This window comes from Choloepus didactylus, chromosome 8 (assembly GCF_015220235.1).
Source record: "Choloepus didactylus isolate mChoDid1 chromosome 8, mChoDid1.pri, whole genome shotgun sequence".
Classification (NCBI taxonomy): Eukaryota; Metazoa; Chordata; class Mammalia; order Pilosa; family Megalonychidae; genus Choloepus; species Choloepus didactylus.
In genome coordinates, this window is record NC_051314.1 from 6,689,115 (window position 1) to 6,712,295 (window position 23,181).

Consider the following 23,181-nt stretch of genomic DNA (forward strand, 5'->3'; position numbering starts at 1 on the left):
CTTCCTGTGGTGGTTTGGAACCGTATGTTCCCCAGAAAATCATGTTCTTAAATTTAATCCATTCCTGTGGGTGTGGACCCTTTGTAAGCAGGACCTTGTGAGGGGCTGCTTCAGTTAAGGCGTGGCCCAGGGTGGCTCTCAATTTAATCCTCTTACTGGAGTCCTGTACAAGAGAAAGAAATTCAGAAAAAGAGAAAACCACGGAAGCAAGAAGCTGAAAGCAATGAAGCCTGGGAGAGACCAGCAGACACCGCCATGCCTGGCCACGTGGCAGAGGAGCCCGGGATCACCGGCAGCCAGACTCCAGGAAGAAAGCATCGCCTGATGGTGCCTTGATTTGGCCACTTTTCAGTCTCAAAAGTGTAGGAGAATAAATTCTCATTGTTTAAAGCCACCCCACTTCACGGTATCTGCCCTCAGCAGCCTAGGAACTAAAGCATTTTTCTTTCTTTTATTGTAAACAGAGAACCCCGACCTGGAGCTCTGCTTGCTTGGTCACGTGACCTTCTTCCATAGTGAAAAATCCCACAGGTTTCCCACATCTCGTGGTTAACGGCTTCAGGAGCCTTGCTCTCTCCCTGCCACACCTGGAGAACGTTGCCTCAAGTCACCAACTGGGAAGGCCTCATCCTGCCATTACTGGAGCGTTCCCTAACCCCCGTGGCTCTTTCGACAGGTGGCCCTTGACATTTAAGCGGCCGGGACCCCACCCCACATGTCAGATACCTGCGTGTGGTTACTTAGAAGTGCATTTTGTGATTCAGCCGCCCAGGCGTGCTTGCAGGAATTCAGGCTCGGTTGCTCCAAGGCTGTGAACAGGGGCCACCTGCTTTCACGCTGGGCTGGGCAAAGGCATCCTCCTGGGCTCTGGGGTCCACAGCTGCGGGGTGGGCACGAGCACCCCCAGAACTGAGGTGGAAGAACCCGCAGCCATCTGTGGGTGCCAGCCCCCCGTTGCCAAGATACCTAGGAGCGAGCTTTGTCTTTTGTGAAGCATGCCGGCTTCTCCTTTGCTCGTCTGATTTCTTAAACAACACTGAGTGCCTTCTGCAAAAAGCACCAACTGCCTAACTCCAGGCCCTGGCATGCATTTCCTCATTTCATTTTCTCAACAACCCTGTCAGGCAGGTGATTTTCTCCCCATTTTACAGGTGAGACAACTGAGGGCTCACAGAGGTGAACCTGAGAGGGGCAGAGCCAGATCTTGGAAGGGCTCCAGGAACCAGTCGTTTGTTGCCAGAGGAACTTTTTTAAAAAACTCACAAACCATGAAATTAACCAGTTGAAAGGCTAGCTCCAGGGTCTTTTCTTGACCACTCTGTCCCACTGCCAGAGTCATGTGCCCGCCATCCGTGCCCGCCATCCATTCCTGCTCCCATCCATGTCTGCTTTGACATACGAAGCTGATCAAATCGGGGCCCCACCCAGTCCCTGCTCAGCTGGGGAAGCAACTCCCCCCATACCCCAATACTCTCCAGCTCATTGTCCAAATGCCATTGGGATTAAGCCACCAGCTCATAATTCACAGAGATCATTTTTCGCCCAGTCGTCCTCATAGATAGAATCCAGATTGAGACCCCACTTCAGTAAAGCAGAGCAGAAAGTCCCAGAGTCGCTGGGAATGCCTCTTCACCTGTGTCAGCATGACCACTTTCGCATTTCTCCAATAACTCCTTTTCAAGAAAGAAGTTAGAGGACACTCGGCTCAGCTCATTTCTCACAGCAGACTCATCCTAATAAAACCAGGGGCCTTGTCTCTGGCAGAGGCCATGCTTCCCTGCGGTCTTTCCAATAAATGTGCTGAGTTCCTTGGGAATCTGAATACATCTGCCACGCACGCTCAGCGCAGGAAGTCATTAAGTAAATTACTGTTTGGGCTGCAACGCAATAGATTTATTTTCTTCACCCTTTTCAAAAATAGGAGCACACATCTGGCCCCCGGAAAGCTATCCATCTTGAGGAGGGGATGGAGGATGATACATAGGGAAGTGATCTTTTTTCACAAGGGCCATGGGAAAGGCTAAGCTTTAGGGCACCTCACATTCAGACCAAGAAGCCCACGGGGCGCCTTCGTGTAAACCAGCGAAAGGTGCCCCTTCTGGGCAGACGCAGCCCAGTGCTGGGTAAGGAGAGCACCGGCTGTATGGCAGCTCCCCACCTGGGTGCTCTTGTGCAGTGAACAACCTGCACAACTGTTCATGGCAGCCGGGCTCACCGCTTCCATTTGGTAGCGAAGGTCTCCTGGGCAGCCACGTGGAAGGTCAGGCACAATGTACCATTTGGTTGTTTTCAGAGATCCTTTATTGTAAATTCACATCCTATAAAATTAACCATCTTAAAGTGCATGATTCAGTGGCATTTAGTACATTCACAATGTTGTGCAACCACCACCTCTATCTATTCCAAAACATGTTCATCACACCTGAAAGGAAACCCGGACCCCATGGCAGTGACTCCCGTTCCCCCTACCGCAGCCCGTGGCAACCGCCAATGTGCATCTGTCTCTCCGAGGCTCTTCCGTCCTTCTGTGAACAACAATCCTGACCTTGCTCCCGGCCCAGCAGTAGCCCTTGGTGACAGCTGATCCACGGGTCACGAATTCTTTGATGCCTGGAAATGAGGACTCTGACAGGGGACTGTCGAACCCTGGAGGCCTCCTGGGATCCAGTGGCAGCTCCCTCAGGCTGGGAGGTCTCCTGGGATCCAGCGGCAGCTCCCCTCCTGGGAGGTCAGCCTCGCCGACTGCTGTAACCTGCAGCCCGATCCCAGCTCGCCGCGCGGATTCTAAGGCAGGTCGCCTCACGTCCCAGCAGAACTAGGGGACAGCTCCCAGCCACCTGCTCCTGCAGGTTTTGCCATTTCTGTTGCATTTTTAGACACTGTCGGAAGATTCTTTGGCTGGGGCCAGATCGGAAACGTGCAGCCCAAACTCTTCCAGGTGCTTCTATGACCCGATCGTGCCTTGTTCATTTCGGGTTAGGGGCTCAGATCACAGCCCACTCCCCACCGTGCTGTCAGTGGAAACATTGGGGGGCTTCAACGGCCAGACCCTGGGATGTGCAGGTGGTGCTTTCAGCTTCAACGGCCGGACACTGGAAATGAAAGTAGCGGCATGCACGACCTCTCCGCTGTCGCTGTTTTCCGAGCTGTCCCCAGTGTGGAAGCATGCCCACACCAAGCCGCCAGCCACTGCTGTCTTCACTCAGGGGCCCATGAACATTACCAGTAGCCCCCCAAAGCCAGGCCAGGGTTTGGTGGTGGGTGTGAGGTACAGGCCGTGCACCACGAGAGAGCAGATTCCAGGATGCAGAACGTGAGGCGGCCCGAGGAGCACCCCTCCCTGGGCGCCACGATGAAGCTACTCCGGCCCCCGCTGGCTGCTGCATGCGGTGTGGACACGGGCGTGGGCTCAGCTCAGTGGCCGTGACCTCTTGACAACACGCCATGTGGCTTGAGATAATGGCCGTGGCGTGTCGTGGGGCAGGGGCTGCCCTTGGAGCGCAGTCCCACTGTCCCATCTCCAGGAGGCCCCCCCGCTCACTCAGAGGGTGGCCCGGGCTGTCCTGCCATCGTTTTTACAAACTGTCTCCCAGCGCAGTCTTCACGAAGCTCGCTGCATCATTCCAGGGAAAGCAGCGTGGCCATTGTCCAGAACACGCAGAAGCTGGCAGTAAGGGACAATGGGACAGGTGACAGGGCAGCCAGGCCGCACACAGGTAAAGGGGAGAGAGGGTGCTCCTTCCCGAGCAGAGGGAAAATAAGCCGATGCAGAGGGTGGGAGGCCCCCCGTGGCTTTGCGAGGAAGGAAGGGAAGAAAGGAAGGAGGGAGGGAAGGAGGAAAGAGAGCCTGAGGCCTAGGGCCAGGCTCAAGCCTGCGAGCCTACAGCTGGCATCAGTCCGGAAAGGCTCCTGGGCACCTGTCAGTCTTGGTACTTGTCTACCTGGCGCTGAGTACAGATGGGGCCTAGTTCCAGAAAGGTGTGTCCATGGGAGGGGGTGTGTGCACAGAAGGGGGGGACATGCGTTGGGGAGGGGGACACGGGCAGTGCACGCTGGAGACCCCGTGCAATCAGCTCAGCAGCTGCGGGGGCTGCTGGGCTCGTGCCCCCAAGTGGGTTCACTTGATGTCAGTTTTGTGCCACACGGGGCAACAAGAGGGTTCTCTGTCTGTGCTGGTTTGAATGTATTATGTCCCCCAGAAAAAGCCATATTCTTTGATGCAAACTTGTGGGGCAGACATATTGGTGGGGATTAAGTTGGAACCTTTGGATTAGGTTGTTTGCATGGAAATGCGCCCCACCCAACTGTGGGTAATGACTCTGATGAGATAATTTCCACGGAGGTGTGGCCCTACCTATTCAGGGTGGGCCTTGATCAGTGGAGCCATATAAATGAGCTGACAAACAGAAGGAACTCAGTGCAGCTGAGAGTGACAGTTGAAGAGGAGCTACAGCCAAGAGGGACACTGAAGAACGCACTGGAACTGAGAGAGGAGCTTCAGCTTACAGAGACATTTTGGAGACGGCCTTTGAAAGCAGACTTTTGCTCCAGAGAAGCTGAGAAGACAAATGCCCCAAGAGCAACTAAGACTGACATTTTTGAGGAACTGCAGCCTGGAGAGGAATGTCCTGGGAGAAAGCCATTTTGAAACCAGAACTTGGAGCAGATGATGGCCATGTGCCTTCCCAGCTAACAGAGGTTTTCTGGACACCATTGGCCATCCTCCAGTGAAGGTACCTGACTGCTGATGCTTTACCTTGGACGCTTTATGGCTTTAAGACTGTAACTGTGTAACCAAATAAACCCCTTTTATAAAAGCCAATCCATTTCTGGTGTTCTGCATTCTGGCAGCTTTAGGAAACTAGAACACAGGCTGAGAAAGTTTGGGAACTGCCCCTGCCCCACCTTCCTGAATGCTCACAATGCTTGCTGGTTGGTGGAAGATTCTGGGAGATACTGTGGTTGCAATGCCCGTTGACCTCGTTGAAGCTGACGTTTCCTGAGTTCATCACACAAACATTAGCTGAGAGCGTCCCAGACACCAGGCGCTGGGCACTGAGCAAGACAGGCGGGGTCCCTGCCCTTGACAATGAACAAACAAACAGTGCAGAGCAGTCAAAGGGGATCCAAAGGGAGGTGAGTGAGAGCAAGGGGCGAGAGTGCCTGCCTGTGGCAGGGTCGGGGGCTTCACAGAACGCAGTCGGGGGGTCCTTGAGGAGACCTGAAGCTGGTAAGAGGGGACCATGCTGAGGTCTGCAGGTTGGAGAGTCCCGGCCATGCAGGAGCACGTGCCAAGGCCCCGCAGCAGCACCGGCCAGTTGCCGGGTCCTGGGGAGCTGAGGGAGGCCCCAGGTGTTATTCTGTGTGTGCTGGAAGCTGCTGGGTGGCTGGTACACCAGGGAGTGGCAATCAGATTTATGTCTTGTCAGGAGCATTCTAGAAGCTGAAGATGGACCGAGGGGTGGTGGCAACACGGCCACGGCGGTCACGGTGGAGAGCAGGTGCCTGGTTTTCTTTTCAGCTGTGGGCTGGATGCCAGCGAGCTGCCAGGGCTGGAAGGCAGAACCACCTCGCCCAGATGGAAGTGCTCAGAGTTTGGGGGGAGGTCAGAGGTCACATGACATCACATGAGGTGGAACCCCCAGAGGCCTTTACATCGTGCCCCTTGCCGGGCCTGTCCATGCGAGCCTGTGTGGGCACAGCCTCTGCTTGTGAGCACCCCAAACCACAGGGGTGGCCCTTCAGTGCAGAGATGAGCTGTGACACGGCAGCTGTTCATCTGGTGTCTGTACCCAGTCGGAGCTTGATAAATGCACAATGAGCGAGCGAGAGCAGCGGGGGCAGCCCTTGGATCCCGAAGGCAGGAGGCCCGCAGAGTCCTGGGAGAGGACCTCAGTGCCCGGGATGGTGGACCGTCCACGCCCCGGGGGGGTAGGCGGCCACTGCGGCTCGCCGGGACCAAACCCAGCTCCAGGCAGCATCGCCGGAGCAGGCAAAGGCCCACGTGGCCCCTGCCGCCGGGGAAGCAGGACAAGCTCTTTGTACTTCTTCCAGAAAGTTCCATGGACAGCCCTCGGGGAGAAGCATGGGAGCTAAATGCTCCGCGTAGCAGCCTTCAAAGTTCACCAAGGAAGCCCCAGAACAGAAAGGAATTGGGAATGGGGGAAGGTGACTGGGATATGGGGGGTGGGAGGGTAAGAATGACGCAGAGCAGAGAAAGCAGCAGGAAACTTACTCCAGCAGGCGCCTGTGGTTCAGCTCGTGGGACGGGGGCATCCGGCAGCAGCTGAAGGCCACAACTGTTCGTCCAAAGCGGTCGTCCCCTGGAGGGCCAGACACAGATGAGAACCTGAGCCGCGGCCCCCGCCAGGCCACCGAAACCCTCGGCATTAGGACGACACCCTTCCAAGCCTGAGGACAGGGCGAGGCGGTGGCCTTCAGAAGGAAACAGCTATTCAAGGGGCAGCTACACCTGCTGCTCGATGCACAGGCTCCAAGTTCACCTCCATGACCAGCCTTGACGCTGGACACAAATGGCCCCACTTTACAAACGGGAAGCAGAGGCAAGTCCCTGGGGTGAAGCCACATGGTCGGCCAGAGGGACCCAGGATTTAAATCCAAGTGTGTCTGACCTGGAGGCCAGTGCTCTGCCAAATCTGCCTGATGCTGCTGTCCCCCAAATTAAAGTGCACCCCCCCCACCCCAACAGTCTAGAGAAGCTCAGAGGTCCCGGGGGTGACCTCACACCTGGGTGCAGGCATCCTTCCCAGACGTCCCGATGGCCGGCCAGCATCAGCCTGTGTGGCCACTGCCCCTCGGCTCATCCATTCCTGCCCACATGGGGTGATGGGGACGGGGGGTTCTCCATGAGAACCGGGGCTCAGGGCTTGGCTCACGGTGGGGTGAGTGAGACATAAAGCACACGGCTTCCTTCTGGAAGCAAGGATGGCTGCCTGGGACCCTCCACTTCTGCACACACCAACTCCCCCTCCCCTTTCAGCTCCCACTTAGGGGATCCCCTGGCCCCAATCCCCCTCACTATGCCCTGGGCCTGGGAGGGTCCCAACATACAGGACACCTGGGAAGGGTCGAGGCCTTGGCTAAAGCCACATGGTGGGGATGTGGCTGCCTGGTGCCACGGCCTGCGTCCGCCTCCTCGCCTCTCCAGCTTTACTCTTTACTTTCCAGCCACGTGCATGGAAAGTTCTATGGGGCAGCCGACCCAGAGCAGGTGGTCCAGGTGCAGGCCTGGGGCGAGGGGCCGTGGCAGCTCACCAGCCTCCCGCCGCTGCAGGGCTCCACGCCATCCCGCTGGGTTCCCACTGGGGGTTCCACCAGGTACTCGCACATGTGCGACTATCCACACGGGACCCCAGCCTCGGGGGTCCTCGGCCCGGCCTGAGGCCCTGCAGGGGCTCCCACTGCTCCGAGAGCCCGGCGGACCCCTGCAGGGCAGCCCCTGCCTGCCTGCCCACCCCTCCCTGCAATCTGCATCCCACACACGCTGGAATGTTCCAGTCCTTAACAGCTTCACCTTCTTTCTCCCCCTGGGGCTCCACACACACGCTGTCAGGGGTTCAGCTATGTCCCCCAAAGACATGTTCCAGCCCTCCAGCCCTGCCCCGGGAACGGGACCTTATTTGAAGACGTGGCCGGTTCACGTGAGGCTGGGCCGGGGCACTGGGCCTGGATCCAGCGACAGTGTCCTTAGAGGAAGAGGGACATTCGGACACAGGCCGATGGTGAGAAAGGACGGCCGAGGGAGGACCGGAGGGACCGTGCACAAGCCCAGGCCCTGAGGATGGCTAGGAGCTGCCCGGACCTGGGGACGGCCAGGGAGGCCCCTCCCTGAGCCTACGGAGCGCGGCCTGGCCCACGCCTTCATCTGGGATGCCTGACCTCGAGAACCGGGCAAGAGCAGGTGTCTGTGGTCCAGGCCCGCGTCCTCCACCCATCAGTGGTGCTGTTACAGCAGACCCGGCTGAGCACCATCCCGAGGCCACGCGCACTGTCCCTGTCCCCTTAGCTGGGCTCTCATCATGCCCCTGTAGATGTCCCTCCCCTAGAGGACCCCTCAGAGCTTGAGCTGGGCAAGGCCCTGCGGCCCTCGTTCGCCCTGGTGACGTCTGAGAGGCCTTTCCGCAGGTTGTTGTCCTGTTGTCCATCTGTGTCCCTGGTATGACAGCTCCCCAAGGGTGGAGCTTTTGTCCTGCCCACCACCCCCGCCGGTGTCCAGGATCACTATCGATGAACCAAATGACTGATTACAGAAAGACTGTCAGGAATGGGAAGGAGACAAGGGGAGCTTTATACTTTGAATTGTGTGTCTCCAAAGGTCTGTTTAAGTCCCGGTACCCATACCTGTTAGGTGACCTTATTTGGAAATAGGGTGAGATGAGGTCTTATGGGAGGAGGTTGGTCCTCAAAGGAGGCTGTGTGAAGACAGACACACATGGAGAGAAGTCCGCGTGAAGACACACACTCACACGCATGGGGAGAAGGCCGCGTGAAGACAAGACACACACACTTGCACGGGGAGAAGGCCGCATGGCAATGGAGGCAGAGACGGGGGAGCCCAGGACCATCACGGGCGGCCGACAGACACCCTCAGGCTCCTCCCCTCCGGGTTCAGGGGGGGCCCGGTCCTCCCGGCCCCAGAACCGCAGCTCACCAGGTTTCTTGAAGCCACTACGCTCGTGATGCTTTGTTACAGCCGCCCTTGAGCACTAACAGGTGCCCTTCCAGAAACACACACGACTTTAAATTCCCTTTCATTGTAAAGAAACAAAATGTCTGTTACCAGAACATCCACTTGGAATGAAAGACGACAGCGGAGCTTTCCCGTCCCCCGCATCGCAGAGCCGCAGTGAATCCCTATTACAGACACACACCCGCGTGCATGGGAACACACACACATACACCCGTGTGCACACACCCTCGCCATCCCCACCCCTGGCTGCCGGTCCGGGAGAGCGGTTTGCTATTTCGGGCACGTGCTCAGTTCTGCCTGGGAGCCTGGGAGCCCCCGATGTGTAGGCTTGTACAGCTATCGCACAATTTTCACATACAGCATCCTTTTCATTCCCCAGCTCCCTTCCCTGCATGTACCAGCCTCAGAATTCCACTCACGCCTGCTGTTTGTTTAGAAAGCTCCACTGAAAGGGCTGCATGTAACCCACCCTTTTGTTTGTTCCCCTCGCCAGTGGGAGTTTTTGTGCCGGAGCCTTTGGGGCTATGTCTGTAAGCAGAAGTGTCTTCCCAGCGATGTTGCTACTCTCTTGGTGGCCAGGGTTCCTTGGCCACACTGGAGTCTCTGCTCTCCAAGGAGGCAAAAAAGCAAAGGATGACTTTGTTTCTGAAATTAATTATATATGTGGCTACTGTAGAAACAATGAATTAAATGCTCCAAGAGTATTTGAAAGAGAAAGTTAACATCAGTGTTCAAAGGTTAAAAAAAAAAAAAAAAAAAAAGCCAAAAACCCAAGCAGCATTATTTATCATCTCTGGAGTCAAACCAAGTGGCAAATTCTGGGGTAATGTGCTAAGTGGTTTGACGAAGGGAAGGCCCACTCAACAAGCAACAAGAGTGTGTGCTGCTCAGCTCTGGAGGCAAAAGACGAGACGCGGCTGCTGCCAACCCCAGCCCCAGGGAAAAGACCAGGTAAGTGTTTGGAGGCGGAGGGGGTCCCCGTGCAGCTCCACAAGCCCCTCTCGCTGCGAGCAGGGGGCTCCCGGCTGCCGTGTGTGTCCGACCCCAACTCCCGAGAAGCCTGACTTCCAGAAGGCCAGAGCGAAGCGAAGCGGGCAGTGCCAGTGCTCCACAGCCGCTGCTCACAGACCCCCGGCCTGCAGGGACGGCGTGGGGCAGTGCAGGTGCCAAGCCCCGGGCCCTGGGAGCGGAAGGGGACACAGATGTGGGGAGAAGCCGGGGTCGAGGCCGCGGGGTGAGGACGTGTGTGATGGGCAAAGGTCTGACTTTATCCTGTTGACACTGGGGTGAGGTGGGGGACGGGGAGAGGCCTCCTGAAGCCCCTCGGCTGCAGGGTGGGGGACAGCCCAAAGGAGGGCCCCCACCCCGAGTGGAGAAGGGGGTGAAGAGAGGGAGGGAGGGACAGACAGAGAGACGTGGTGAAGGACAGCCCTTCAGGTATATATATATATATATATATAGGGAAGGGGCCTATGGTGGGGGGGTGGCAGCGTGGGGAGTCCCACGGAGGACACTGGCCTGCTGTTCACCGGGAGGGGACACGGGGAGGAGCCAGTATGTGCACGGGCGGGTGCGTGGGGCCAGGGGAACGCCAGGCCTCAGGCTGCAAACAAGATGGGGAACCCCAGAACAGCGGTGACAGCTGGGGGTCAGCAGGTCAGCCCAGATGACAGGGCAGAGGCTGCACGTTCAGGCCCCGTGGCAGGGAGGGGCGGCCTGGAGCAGAGACCTTCAGGGCCCAGTGCCACCCTGAGACCACGGAGACCTGGGAGAGGGGTCAGGGGCACTGCACGGAGGAGGGAGGGGCACGCTGGGGAACGCCCCGGCCACCGTGCGAGAGCAAGGACAGTGGCCACCCCTGTCCCAATGGTCAACAGCAGGACCCCCTCAGCCAGAAACCTGAAGACAGAGTCTCAGAAAACCCGAGGAACTGGGGTGTCCAGGAACAAGGGCCCCAGGCGACACCAGGACACGGCAGGTCTCCACGAGCGGCAGTGGGTGTCCCCGGCCCTCAGCAACATCCTCCTCGCCCTGCCGGGTGCCAGGGCCTCCCACAGCCTCCCTCCCTCCCCTCCTTTGCAGAGGGGGGCTGATGAGGGGTCCCCAGCCGGGCTCCTGCGCTGCTCCTTGGGCCCCAGGCCCTGCTCCTTCCTCTCTCAGCTCTGTCCAGGGGAGCCCTCGGCCCACCCAGAGGGAAGCCAGAGCTCCCGTCCCAGACAAAGAGGCCTTTGGATGTGAATCTACACCCACTCGGGGCCCAGGGCAGAGAGCTGCACACTGGCTGGGGTGGGAGCAGGGGGGTTCCTGTCACTGCAGCTGTGGTCACTGAGGGGGTGCAGGGATGGATGTAGAAAGGTGGGCTGTGGTTCCCAGGGTGAACACCCACCCAAGGAGCAGCCACAGGGTCCGAGCACTGCCAGCATCACACAGAGTGATGCACTTTGCAAACAGTAGGTGCTCAATGAATGCTTGGCTGATGAATTCATGAATCAGCACTTTACACATGCAGGATGCTCATGGGGAAAAAGGGAGAAGGTGGGTCTGGGGGGTGAGGGTTGGCGTGGCGGGGAGGAGAGTGCTGCGTTGCTGGTCCTCGGTTTGAGTTCTGGTCACCCCGTTTCTCAGCTGCCTGCTCCTGGGGAGCAACATGGGCCCCCAGCAGACCTGTGGCCTGAGGTGCTGCTAATGCTGGCACCACCCTGAGGGGTGAGACCGGCCCCTGCCCAAGTGGCCCCACTGCTGACCACTGCCTCAGCCTGAGGTGGGCTCCAGGCCCCCTTCCCATCTCCATGGCCAGCTCTGGAGGCCCGTGCAGGGTGGGGGGACTTTTCCTCACCAACCAGCTGGGCAGCCCCAGGCCGGCGGTTTGCAACTGCAACGTGGAGATAAGCATAAAGCTGACTTGGAGGGTTACAGGAAGGATTAAATCCATCACTGAGTAAAGCCTGAGCCTAGCACTGGCACCCAGTAGGTGCTCAATAATGCTTCCTCTGCCCCCCACATTCCCCTCGTCCCCAGTGAGAGGCCTCACAGGCTCCCGCAGCTGCCTGGACTCAGCATCCCGGACACTGATTCTTGCTCTAGTGGTTTTCTCTATTCTTAGCCACCAATTTGTCCACCAACATTTTCTTGGTGCAGTTCTTGGACTATAAAATCGATTTCACCCCATAGGGCAGAGCTCGGTTTAGCTTGTCACCAGTCACTTCCCCTCTTGCTGTGCTTGATGACTTCTGATTAAAGCTATGTCTTGCAGGGGTGGCTTGAGGTCATTAGATGTTCAAGATGGTTAACCTCTAGAGTAGAATTTTAATCAGTGAGAACTTCTGCTCCAAAACAAGAGAACAATTCAGAATCCCAGGATTGCTGCCTGTGACATTCTCTGCCAAGGAAATCTGCAGCAATGAGGACCTGGGATCAAGGGCCCAAGTGCCACCCCTGATGCAGCATCTCTAGGGGCCTGAAGCACCACCCCAAGGCCGCCACGGCTCCTCACCCCACAGCATCCCACCTGCCCAGCCATAGGGGTACCCACAGACGGAGCAGCTGGGGGAGGCATATCAAGCTACATCCCAGGGCACCCTCTTCCAAAAATTTAAACTCGCCTTCTATGTCCACCCCCACCCCTGTCCATGGGAGCCTTATCCCATTCTATGAGCCCCCTTCCCAGTTTGGTTTCAGCGAGAACTCCAGTTTAACTCAACTGCATTGCCACATGAACTCAGACCTGTATCATCTCACTTACTGGTTTCCCTGCCTCCAGCGGTTGCCGCCAACCTCCTCCACACCGCGGCGAGGATAATAATTCTCAGTCACAAATCCGATTACGGAATCCTCTGCTTACGGTTCCCGAGAACCATCGCGACCGAGTATAAGGCCCACGAGGCTCTGAGATGTGGGACCCACTATATGTTCAGGCTCATCTCCCAATAAAGGCAAAAAAGACCCAACTATAAGCTGTTTGTGAAAGATGTACTTTATACACAAAGACTCAAGATGAGTTGAAAGGAGGAAAATGACGGAAAAGGACACACTCCACCAGCCCAGTCATGAGAAGTCTGGTGCAGCGGGAGCGACTGCACGAACATCAGACAAACCAGACTTCAAGACAAGGATTTCCAGATAAAAAGAGGCCATTTAATAATGACAAAAAGGTCAACACATCAAGAAGACATAACACTCCTAAGTGTACCTGCTCCTAGAAACAAAGCTTCAAAACACATGAAGCAATAATGGACACAGCTAAAAGGACAGATATTATATGATCTCATTGATATGAAATAATTAGAATAAGCAAACTCATAGAGTCAGAAACTGGAATACAGATGACCAGGGTCTGGGGTGGGGGTAGGGAATGGGGAGTTAATGCTCAGATTGTACAGAGTTTTCACTGGAGCTGCTGGAAAAGTTTTAGTCATGGATGGTGGTGATGGTAGCACAACATTGTGAACGTAATCAACAGCACTGAATTACATATTTGAATATAGCTAAATGCAAAAATTTTAGGTTGTATTTGTTACTAGAATAAAAATTAAAAAAAAAACGAAACAAAACAAAACAAAAAACCCCGCCACAATACCACACAATAGTGAACCCCAATGCAAATGAGGGATTCTAATTAATAGTACAAAATAAAAAATGTTCTTTCATGAATTGTAACAAACATACCGCACTAATGCAAGATGTTAATAAGAGGGTGGTATATGGGAACTATATATCTTATGTGTGAATCTTCCGTGAATCTACAACTTCTCTAATAATAAAAAAAAATGTTTAAATGGACAGAGCTAAAGGGAGAAATTTACGAATTGCTAACTAAGGTTGGAGCTTTTAACACTCCACAGTCAGTAATTGATAGATGTAGACAAAAATATTAGTAAAGATGTAGAAGATCTGAAAAACACTATCAACCAACTTGACCTTACTGAAATGTGTAGACCCCTCCACCCAACAGTGCAGAATATACAATTCTTTTCAACTGATAAGGGCCATTCACCAAGACAGACCTTCTGCAAGGCCAGCGGTTCTCAAGCTTATTGGTTTCAGAACCGCTCAACACTCTTAAAAATTGAGGCTTTTAAAAAGATTTTTTAAGTGCATTATTTCTATAGATAGTTCTCATATTTGAAATTTAAAACAGAAATTTCTAAACTATTTGGTTATTCATTCACTTAAAAATACCAATAATGAACCCATTGAATGTTAACACAAATAACATGGTTTTATGTCTTAAGAAAGATAACGATATTTTTCCAAAAGAAAAAAAATTAGGAGAATGGCAAACCCCTTCATGCTTAATGGCAAACACTGAATGCCTTCCCCAACACAAACTGTCCCCATCAAGGTCACCAGTAAGTGCCACATGACGAAACCCAGCGGTCGTTTCTCGGGCACCTTGCAGCATCTGTCACTCCCTCCTGCTTCCTTGAGAGGTTTCCCCATGTGGGCTTCCAGAGATCACAGCCCATCCCTTCCTGCCTCTGTTTCCCCTTCTCAGTCCCCTCTGCTGGCTCCTCCTCAGCAAACTGACCCCAGACATGGTGATCCTCACCAATCCAGGCTCAGCTGGGGGACCTCCTCTCTTCTCCTTTTATACTTGGTGGCTTCACCCGGTCTGATGGCTTTAAGGACCCCCGAATACACGTTTGCAGCCTGGCCACTCCCCTGAACTCCAGACTTGCAGATCTGCCTGGATCCTGGATCTCCACTTGGATGTCTGACAGGCACCCCCAATCGACACATCCAGAACTGGGCCCCTTGTCTCATACTCCGCCACCGCCAGACAGCACCCCCAGCCTCCACCACCTGGCAAGTCCTTTCCCTGAGGTGCTCGGCCACTCTGCTGTCATCCTTGATTCCGCTCTGGTACCTCTCAGGTCTCATCTCAAAATAGATCCAGAACTTGATCACTTCTCACCACCCAATGTCGCCGCATTAGTCCAAGCTGCAATCCTTTTTGCATATAATGTGACATTCGCCTCCTAACTGGCTGTTGCGATTTGCTAATGCTGCCATATTGCAAAACAATCAATCAATAGGTTCCAACCTAATCAACACCAATACGTAGGCCCCCACAAGACTGCATTAAAGAACATGGCATCTGGAGGACATAATACATCCAAACTGGTACATTCCACCCCCTGGGCCCCAAAATGACATGATCTTTCCATATACAAAATATATTCATCCATCACAATATCACAAAAGCTTAAATCATCTCAGTAACAATAGGTAAGTACAGGACCTCATCAAAATCAGTCACAGACGTGGTCTGTCCAAAAGCAAAACTCCCCTCTGGCTCTGGACTTGCGAAACTTAGAACAAGTTATCTGCTTCCAATATGTAAAGGAGGGGCAGTCACAGGATAAACATTCCCATTGCCATAGGGAGAAACCGAAAGGAAAACAGGGCTCACAGGACCAAAGAATTTCTAAAACCTGCAGGGCAAACTCCATTAGATTTCAAAGTCTGAGAGTCATTTATAGAATGATGTTTTATCCTTGGGGCTGAGAGAGCAGGAGTCCAACCCTTCCAAGGGCCTTTGTGGCAGCCCTTTTCTCTCCAAACGCTGGGGTGCGTGCTCCAACATATCCACACACTGGGGAGAACACCTTCTTCTCAGCCCCAACCTCCTCTAACATTGGGGTGCCACCTGGACTAGGCCTCTCTGGGGCAAAGACTCTCCTCTCTCTGAACTGTAGGGTGATGGCCCGGCTCTCCCCAGTCCCTGGGGAATATGCCCCACCCTCTTTGGGGCCTGGGGTGGCTGGACTCTTCCTGAGCATTGAGGCGGAAGGCCCACCCTCTGCCTCCGGGGCAAACTCACCCTTTCCATGCGTGTGGGCCGCTCCGCTCTCCCTGCCTGAGACCTGTTGACTCCAGACCTCAACCTCCATGGCTTTTTCCTTGAAGAAATTTTTCCTTCAATTTGTTCCCTCTCTGTCCCATCCAGTGTAGACCGACAGTGGCTCCGTCTATACAGATCTTGCAAAAATCCTGTTGGCTTGGCATGAAGCACACAGGGGTCAAAACTGTCAGATGACAGGAGTTTCCACAAATCCTTTCTGAATAACTCCATCTCCAATCCTGGCTTGTACTGAAATGGCGGTTGGGTTCCATGTTGGGTTAAATCCTCACGTGGAGCTGTAGTCTCTAGGGTCTCACTTTCTGGAAGCCCAGAATTTTCCAAACTATCAATTTCTGGTTTCTTTGTATCCAAGAGTTCATTTCTCAGCTTATCTCTGTTCTGTTGCATTTTACTATAAGCTGCAAGGAGAAGCCAGAGTACATCCTCCACACATAGTCTAGAGATCTCCTCAGCTAAGTGTTCCAGATTGTCACTTTCAACTTCTGCCTTCCATCCGACACCAGGACTCAATTTTGCCAAATTCTGTGCCACTTTAAAACAAGGATAACCTTTCTTCCAGTAGGCTATGACACATTCAACACTTCTGCTTAAGGTCTCATCAGAAGTATCTTTTGAGTCCATATTTCCACAGTCTCTTCAAAGCAATTTAGGCCTTTTCTATCAGGTACCTCAGAATTCTTCCAGAATCTTCCCCTTATGCATTTAAAAAGCCATTCCAACATGTTTGGTATTTGCAAGCTCAGCAGCACCCTACTCCTGGTACCAAAATCTGTTCTGGTTTGCTAATGCTGCCATATTGCAAAATACCAGAAATGGAGTGGCTTTTGTGAAGGGGGTTTATTTGGTTATAGAGTTACAGTCTTAAGGCCATAAAGTGCCCAAGGTAAGGCACCAACAATAGGATACCTTCACTGGAGAAAGGCCACTGACATCCAGAAAACCTCTGTTAGCAGGGAAGGCACGTGGCTGGTGTCTGCTTGCTCCCAGGCTGCATTTCAAAATGGCGTTCTCCAAAATGTCAGCATCAGCTTTCAACGGCTGTCTTCAAAATGTCTAAGCTGCTCTGAGGTCCTTCTGTTTGTCGGCTCTTTTATATGGCTCCAGTGATTTAATTAAGACCCACCCTGAATGGGTGGGGAAATGCCTCCATGGAAATTATCCAAAGGTCTTATCCACAGTTGATTGAGTCACATCTCCATGGAAACAATCAACAGGCTCCAACCTAATCAACACTAAAATGTAGGCCCCCACAAGACTGCATTAAAGAACATGGCATTTTGGGAGACATAATACATCCAAACTAGACACTGGCCTCCCTGGCTCTCCCTTCTCCCAGTCTCTTCTCCAACAGCAAGCAGAAGGATCCAGCTGTACTCAAGCAGATGAAGTCAGTCCTGGAATCAGAACGCTCAGTGGCCGCCATCTCACAGTAAAAGCCACATTCCGAGATCCCACCTGACCTGGTCCCCGAGGCCTCTAAGCTGATCTGATCACCTCCCTCTTCATTCCCCTCCAGCTACCGAGGTCTCCCTGCTCTTCCTGGAACCTGCCAGCTGGGCTCTGCCTCAGGGCCTTTGCACCTGTCGTTTCTGCAGAACTAGCTCTCTCTTCCTCCTTAGGTCTTTACCTTTTCAGGGAGCTCCCCCAACCCCCTACCTACCAGTTCAACCCTCCACCCAACCTGGCATGCATGTCCCCCTTCTCTATCGATTCCTTCTCTATCACTCCTGTCACTATTCAGCCGACAGAATGAATTTCACTTATTTTTTCAGTGTATTACCTACCACCCCACTAAAATGCAGCTCCATGAGGGCAGGGAATTTGGCTCATGTTTCTTGGCTACAGTATCACCGGCACCCAGAGCAGGCCTAGCTCACAGCAGTGCTCAACCACAATGCCTGAAGCCACGGATGGAGAGGTGTCTGCAGGAGTTTAACTCTCTCAGAGTTGGGAGAGGATCCAAGGCAGGTTAAGTCACTCACCCGAGCTCATGTGGTGGTCAGCAGCAGAGCCGGGACTCAACCCAGGCAGCCGCACTCTTGGGATAACACTTTTTTCAGGCACCGTCCAAGCTTCCTCTTATTGGCACCTGATCTGCGTCCTCCACGCAGGCCAGTGTCCCTCTCCCTCGTCAGAGGGTGGTGCCTGCTCCGCCCACACACACCTGCTCCCCTGCCCAACCTGCACACACCTGCTCCCTGCCCTGCCCACACACACCTGCTCCCCTGCCCTGCCCCCCCACACACCTGCTACCTGCCCAGCCCGCACACACCTGCTCCCTGCCCAGCCCACACACACCTGTTCCCTGCCCAGCCCGCACACACCTGCTACCTGCCCAGACCACACACACCTGCTCCCCTGTCCCACCCCCACACACCTGCTCCCTGCCCACACCACACACACCTGCTCCCCTGCCCCGCTGCAAACACTTGCTCCCCTGCTGCATTAGTTAGGGTTCTCTAGGGAAACCGAATCAATGAGCGATATCTATAAATACAAGATTTATAAAAGTGTCTCATGCAACTGTGGGTATGCATGAATCCAAATTCTGTAGGGCAGGCAGCAAACTGGCAACTCCAATGAAGATGCTCGATGAACTCCTCAGGAAATGAACCGGCAACTTCGACAAACTCCTCAGGAAACACTTCTCTGGTCAGCTGAAGAAGTGAAGGTCCTCTCTCTGTCTCACTTATAAGTCTTCAACTGATTGGATTAAATTCAGCTAACTGTATTCTCTCATGGTGGAAGACACGCTGTTCGTTGACATCATCAGTTACAGCTGCAGCCAACTGATGATTTAATAAACCAGCCTGTTGGTTTATTAACCAGCCACAAACGTCCTCGCAGCAACAGTTAGGCCAGTGCTTGCTTGCCCAGAAACCTGGGTACCATCACCTGGCTAAGGTGACACATGAACCTAACCATCACACCTGCCCAGCGCACACACGTGATCCCCTGCCCCACCCACACACACCTGCTCCCCTGTCCAGCCAGTGTACACCTGCCCCCCTGCCCGGAAACACACACCTGCTCCTTTGTTTGGTCAGCATGCACCTGCTCACACTCCCTGGGTGAGTGTTTTCGTGGACTGGGCTGGCTGAACAGGGAAGATCCTATCTCCAGGTGTGAGCGCTGGTTCCCATGGTATCATGCTCCAACTTGGGCCTCTGAAACCAGCCAACATGCTCCCCAATATCCCCTAGGAGCCCACTATGTTCTCTTTACCTAAACCCTAAAGGTTTTCTAAAAGGACGCTGGGTCTTGGTGTGACTGGGTGCCTTCCCGACCCCTGCCACGAAGCACCTCGGTCCTCTCCCATTCCACCTGTGCTAGGTGTGCACAACACTGCCGAGTCATGCCTCTGGGTCCTCGCTCCTGGAGAACTTGTCCTTCTTTCTGCCTGGCACTTCACCAGGATTCCTGGCTCCTCCGGACAGGAGCTGACCATTCTGGAGCTCGGTGGAGGGACCCAGAGGTGGGACAGTTGGGGTCACTGCTGCACATGAGAAAGAAACACTAAGCAACCCTGATGGCATGGGACCAAGTGAGAGACATGATCTGTCCTCTAACCCGCTGCAGGGCGAGGGGTCGGCTGCTTGTCCTCTAAGGTTTTGCAGATGTTTGCTGGTTGCTTTTGATGAAATGCAGAGAAACAGTGCACTTGATTAACACAGCGACCCGTTTAGTTTCGGCCCGTGCTTCCTGGTGACTCCCCAGAGCCTTCGGGCAACACTGAAAAGGTTGCCAGGAAAGCGATTGCCCTTTCAAAACACTGGCATGTACTTTCTTCCTATTGCACCTTTCATTCTGTGAGCACAGCCCTGGTGGAGCAAGATGCTACATGGTGCGGTGTGGGATGGGAGCGCACGACAGAGGCTCCCAGCAAGTAGCCGCTTTATGGCTTGCACAGCACAAAGAGCAGGGGAAGAGATCCCCTCCTGGCTGGTCCCCCAGGGGGCCAACTGCTTGGGTCAGGGTCAGTGGGCAGTTACCCCGCCTCTCTTCGTGTTGGAGATGAGGGACACTTGCACTGACTGGGTGCTGAGCTTTTATACACTCCAAGGAGGGGGTCTGTCAATGAGCAACCTTTGTGCCCAGCATGCAGCTGGGCTGGTCAAGATTTAACATCTCCCCCAGCTGCCTGTGGTCTCTTGCGAAAGAGAAATGGACCGAACACCTGCATGCAAACAGGCACAAACATAAACATAAATATACCAAATACAAACAAACACACATGGAAACAGACACCTGCATGCAAACAGCAAGGGGGACAAGGAGGGGGATGGACAAGGGCTGGGAGATGACTGTTGAATATGTCCTTGACTTCTCCAGCAGCCCCCAATGAGCCCACCCCATCCTGCAGTACCCAGGGGGACGCTGGCACAGCCAACGGTCCCAGACCCACCCAGCTGCGGACCCACCTGCCACCTGCAGGATGCCGTGCCTGGCCACATCATAGAACGGGTGGCTCGTGCTCACTGCCGGGTCATTGCCAGCCATGGGCGCTGCTGAGGGCCTTCTCACAGTGTCCAGTGCAGCAGCCCCCTCCTCATCCCGCTGCAGCTCTGCAGAGACAAGCGGGTTGGAGAAATCAGTTGTGTCCTCGAATAAGGAGAGGGGTGGGGGACTCTGCCTGGGTCCTGTGGAAGAAGCGTGATGCCCCTGTGCTGTGCACCACTCGGGGCACGGCCTTGGGGTGGGCTGGATGTGTCGGCCACATCAGTGGGGGGGATATTGAGGCTATGGGTGGGGGTGGGGAGTTGCCCGAGCTCATGCTGCTAATTGGCAGCCAAGTCTGGACTCGAACTCGATTCCCCACTCCCAGATTCTGACCGCAGCCCTCCTCGAGAGAGGCTGGCGCTGGAGCCAGGCAGGACGCTGGGGCCGCCCAAGCCCCCAGTGTGGGCTGGAGGGGCGGGGGAGACTGGGGTCGACGGGCAGCAGGGAGAAAGAACGGGCAGCCTTCCCAAGGCGCACTCGTAGGAGGGGAGGTTCCTCCACATACAACAGCTCAAGTTTCTTTGAGAAACGTTTTCAAGTGGAGAAAGACAGGAAACCTCGAATTTCGGGGTTGGAGGAGACCTTCCGGGTCCCAGAGCAGTCAGAATCAGGGGTCCGGGGACCGGGGGGGGAGCACTAGCTTTTCCTGACAAACTCCAGAGGTGAGACTATGCACGGCCAGGCCTGAGACCACCTTCCCACCACACAAGAAGCCCACCGGGGGGTCTTGCAGTGAGGGCTGGAGGGGGGTGGCCCGTGGTCTCTGGAGAGGGCTGCAATCTCCCTCCTTCCCTCCCCGACTGGGTCCCGGCCCCACCCCACCCCTTGCTGCATGTCATCTGGTTTTACTGAGCAGCACGCAGTGCAGGCACCGGCCGGGGGGCGGGTGGGAGCAAGGACCCTGTTTATCATTTGAATGTTACAGGTCCCAGGGAGGGGTCCATATGGGAAGCAGCAGGGACGCACTGCAGCCAGCCAGATGTTCAACAGACACACGCTGAGACCCACTGCACGTGGGGGTTTAGACAGTGGGTCATACCGCGTGGGAACAGGGACGTCCCAGCTGTGAGTAAGCCAGGGGACCTGAGATGGGGCGGTGTCCAAATCACCCAGGTGAGCCCCCAGTGCAGTCACAGGTGCCCATATAGGAGAGAAGCAGGACGGTCAGGGACAGAGAGGAGAGGAGATGGCAGAAGCAGCGAGAGAGAGACTGGAAGACGCGGCTCAGATGCAATGGGACCAGGAGCTGGTGGACGTGGGTGCAAGAGGCAAGAAACTGGATTCTCCCCGGAGCTCGGGACGGAGTGCAGCCCAGCTGGCACCCGGATCTCAGCCCAGGGAGGCCCGTGTCAGACTTCTGACTTCCAGAACCATAAGACAGTAACTGTGTGCTCCATCAAAACACTAAGTTTGTTGTCATTGGCTATAGTCACCGTAGGAAAACGGATGCAGTCCCTGTCCTGGAGAATTTCCTAGTTGGTGGAGTGGGGGAACAAGCAACCCAGAAATGTACCTGTGCCAAATCAGGCAGGGTGAGGGGGTTACAGAGCTGGGGGATGTTGCGTCTGTAACTGGTGTGGTGAAGGGAAGACCCCTGAGTGGGGACATCAGACCAGAGGCATGGGGGAAAGGGGACTGGCCATGCAGGGAGGGAATTCTAGGTGGCGGGAATGGTGAGTGCCGAGGCCCCGCGTGGGGCAGCCTGGTGTGGAGAGACGGTGAGGAGAGCATGGAGAGGCTGGAGCCGGGCAGGGGCAGGCCCTGGAAGATGTTCGGGCCATGCTCCACTGCTTGGCTGGCCCACATCCACCAAGGGAAAAGCATCTCTAAATCCACCACACTCCTACACATACCTGGAAACCCCACCATCTTTGCCCGTGTGAGACACCCCGATGGACAAGGTCTTAAAAATATCACAGCCCATTGGTGATGTGAAGAAACAAGATGAACCAGAGCATTGGATCTCATGGTAAGAAGGCAGAAGGGTGAGAGGGGACAAGGATGCGCTTCCTGGAGGAGAGCTGGTCAATTCTCAGAACATGGCAGCGCTGGTGTGGAGAAATGAAGCCCAAACTTGAACCGTACTACTCCATGTCTCTCCCTAAAATCTGTATTACAATTGTGCCAGCACGTCAACCCAAGCGGGAAGTGGTTTACTGTCACCTGAGAGCCCTAAGCAGTGACGAGAGGAAACCAGAGGCAGAATGATGGGTTCTTGGAAGCGTATCAAGGAACTCATATAAATCACAGCTGGGGCTCCCCGCACCCAGGTGGGGAGATGTTGATGTTAAGATTGCAGAACCGAAAATAATTTATTTCAGGGCTACAGGCCCAAAGTAGGTTCCTAAGATCTGCTCTGGTAATTTCAAAGCTTGAAGAGAAAGCTGCACTTGAGAGAAATGAATAAAATAAATTGCCCCCCCCCCAGCACATGACAGCGATGGCGACCACGACCCTAGACCTACACACAGGCCTGCGGGATCTCAGCCAAGATGCCAAGAAGGGGTTCCGAGGGGGCATCTCCCAGCCTCACCCACAACAACAGGTGCTCCCAACAGCTGGGGCCCATCACTAAATGAGAGCCTTCAGCTTGTCTCCAGCCGCTCCAAGCCTCAGTTTCCCAGCCTGTGGTCCCCAGGCCCCCACAGGGCAGCTGGAAGCACAGAATGGAGACGTTATCTCACTTAAACCTCCCAACAGCCCAGGAGGGTGGCCGTCCTTATCTGCAATTCACAGTGAAGAAATGAGCCTCAGTGTGCCCACATCACATGCAGGAATGCCAGGACACTCCTGAAGGACCCCAGAGTAGACAGTCAGTGGAAAGATGGACCATAGCCCCAGCTAGAAAGACGCAAGCCCATAATGGTGCCCGTTCTCTCCATGGTAACACAGACAATCAATAAAATACCAGCAACTTCCTATTCTGCTTTTGGAGGCACACAAATGGACTCTAAAGTTTAAGAGAAAAAATAAGACAAGAAAAGCTTAAGTTGGATAAAAAAACGGTGCATTCACACGATGGAATGTTAACTCGGCAGTGAGAAGTGAAGCTCTGAGCCCGGCTGCAGCACGGGTGACCATGGAAACCGATGTGCGGAGGCAGAGG

The 23,181-nt window shown here is 54.6% G+C and overlaps 1 protein-coding gene across 5 annotated transcripts in view; it reads right to left on the reverse strand.

Annotated features, from left to right (window-relative positions):
* The window catches only part of ARHGAP8 (Rho GTPase activating protein 8), a 91,628-nt gene that overhangs the window by 48,643 nt on the left and 19,804 nt on the right, over positions 1-23,181 (reverse strand). For all 5 annotated transcript variants that reach the window (XM_037845038.1, XM_037845039.1, XM_037845040.1 and 2 more), the window contains exons 3-4: positions 19,997-20,140; positions 6,236-6,323 (exon numbers count right to left, since the gene is read on the reverse strand). In XM_037845038.1, the coding sequence (XP_037700966.1) occupies positions 6,236-6,323; positions 19,997-20,140 (232 nt within the window). The remainder of the gene's footprint in view (positions 1-6,235; positions 6,324-19,996; positions 20,141-23,181) is intronic.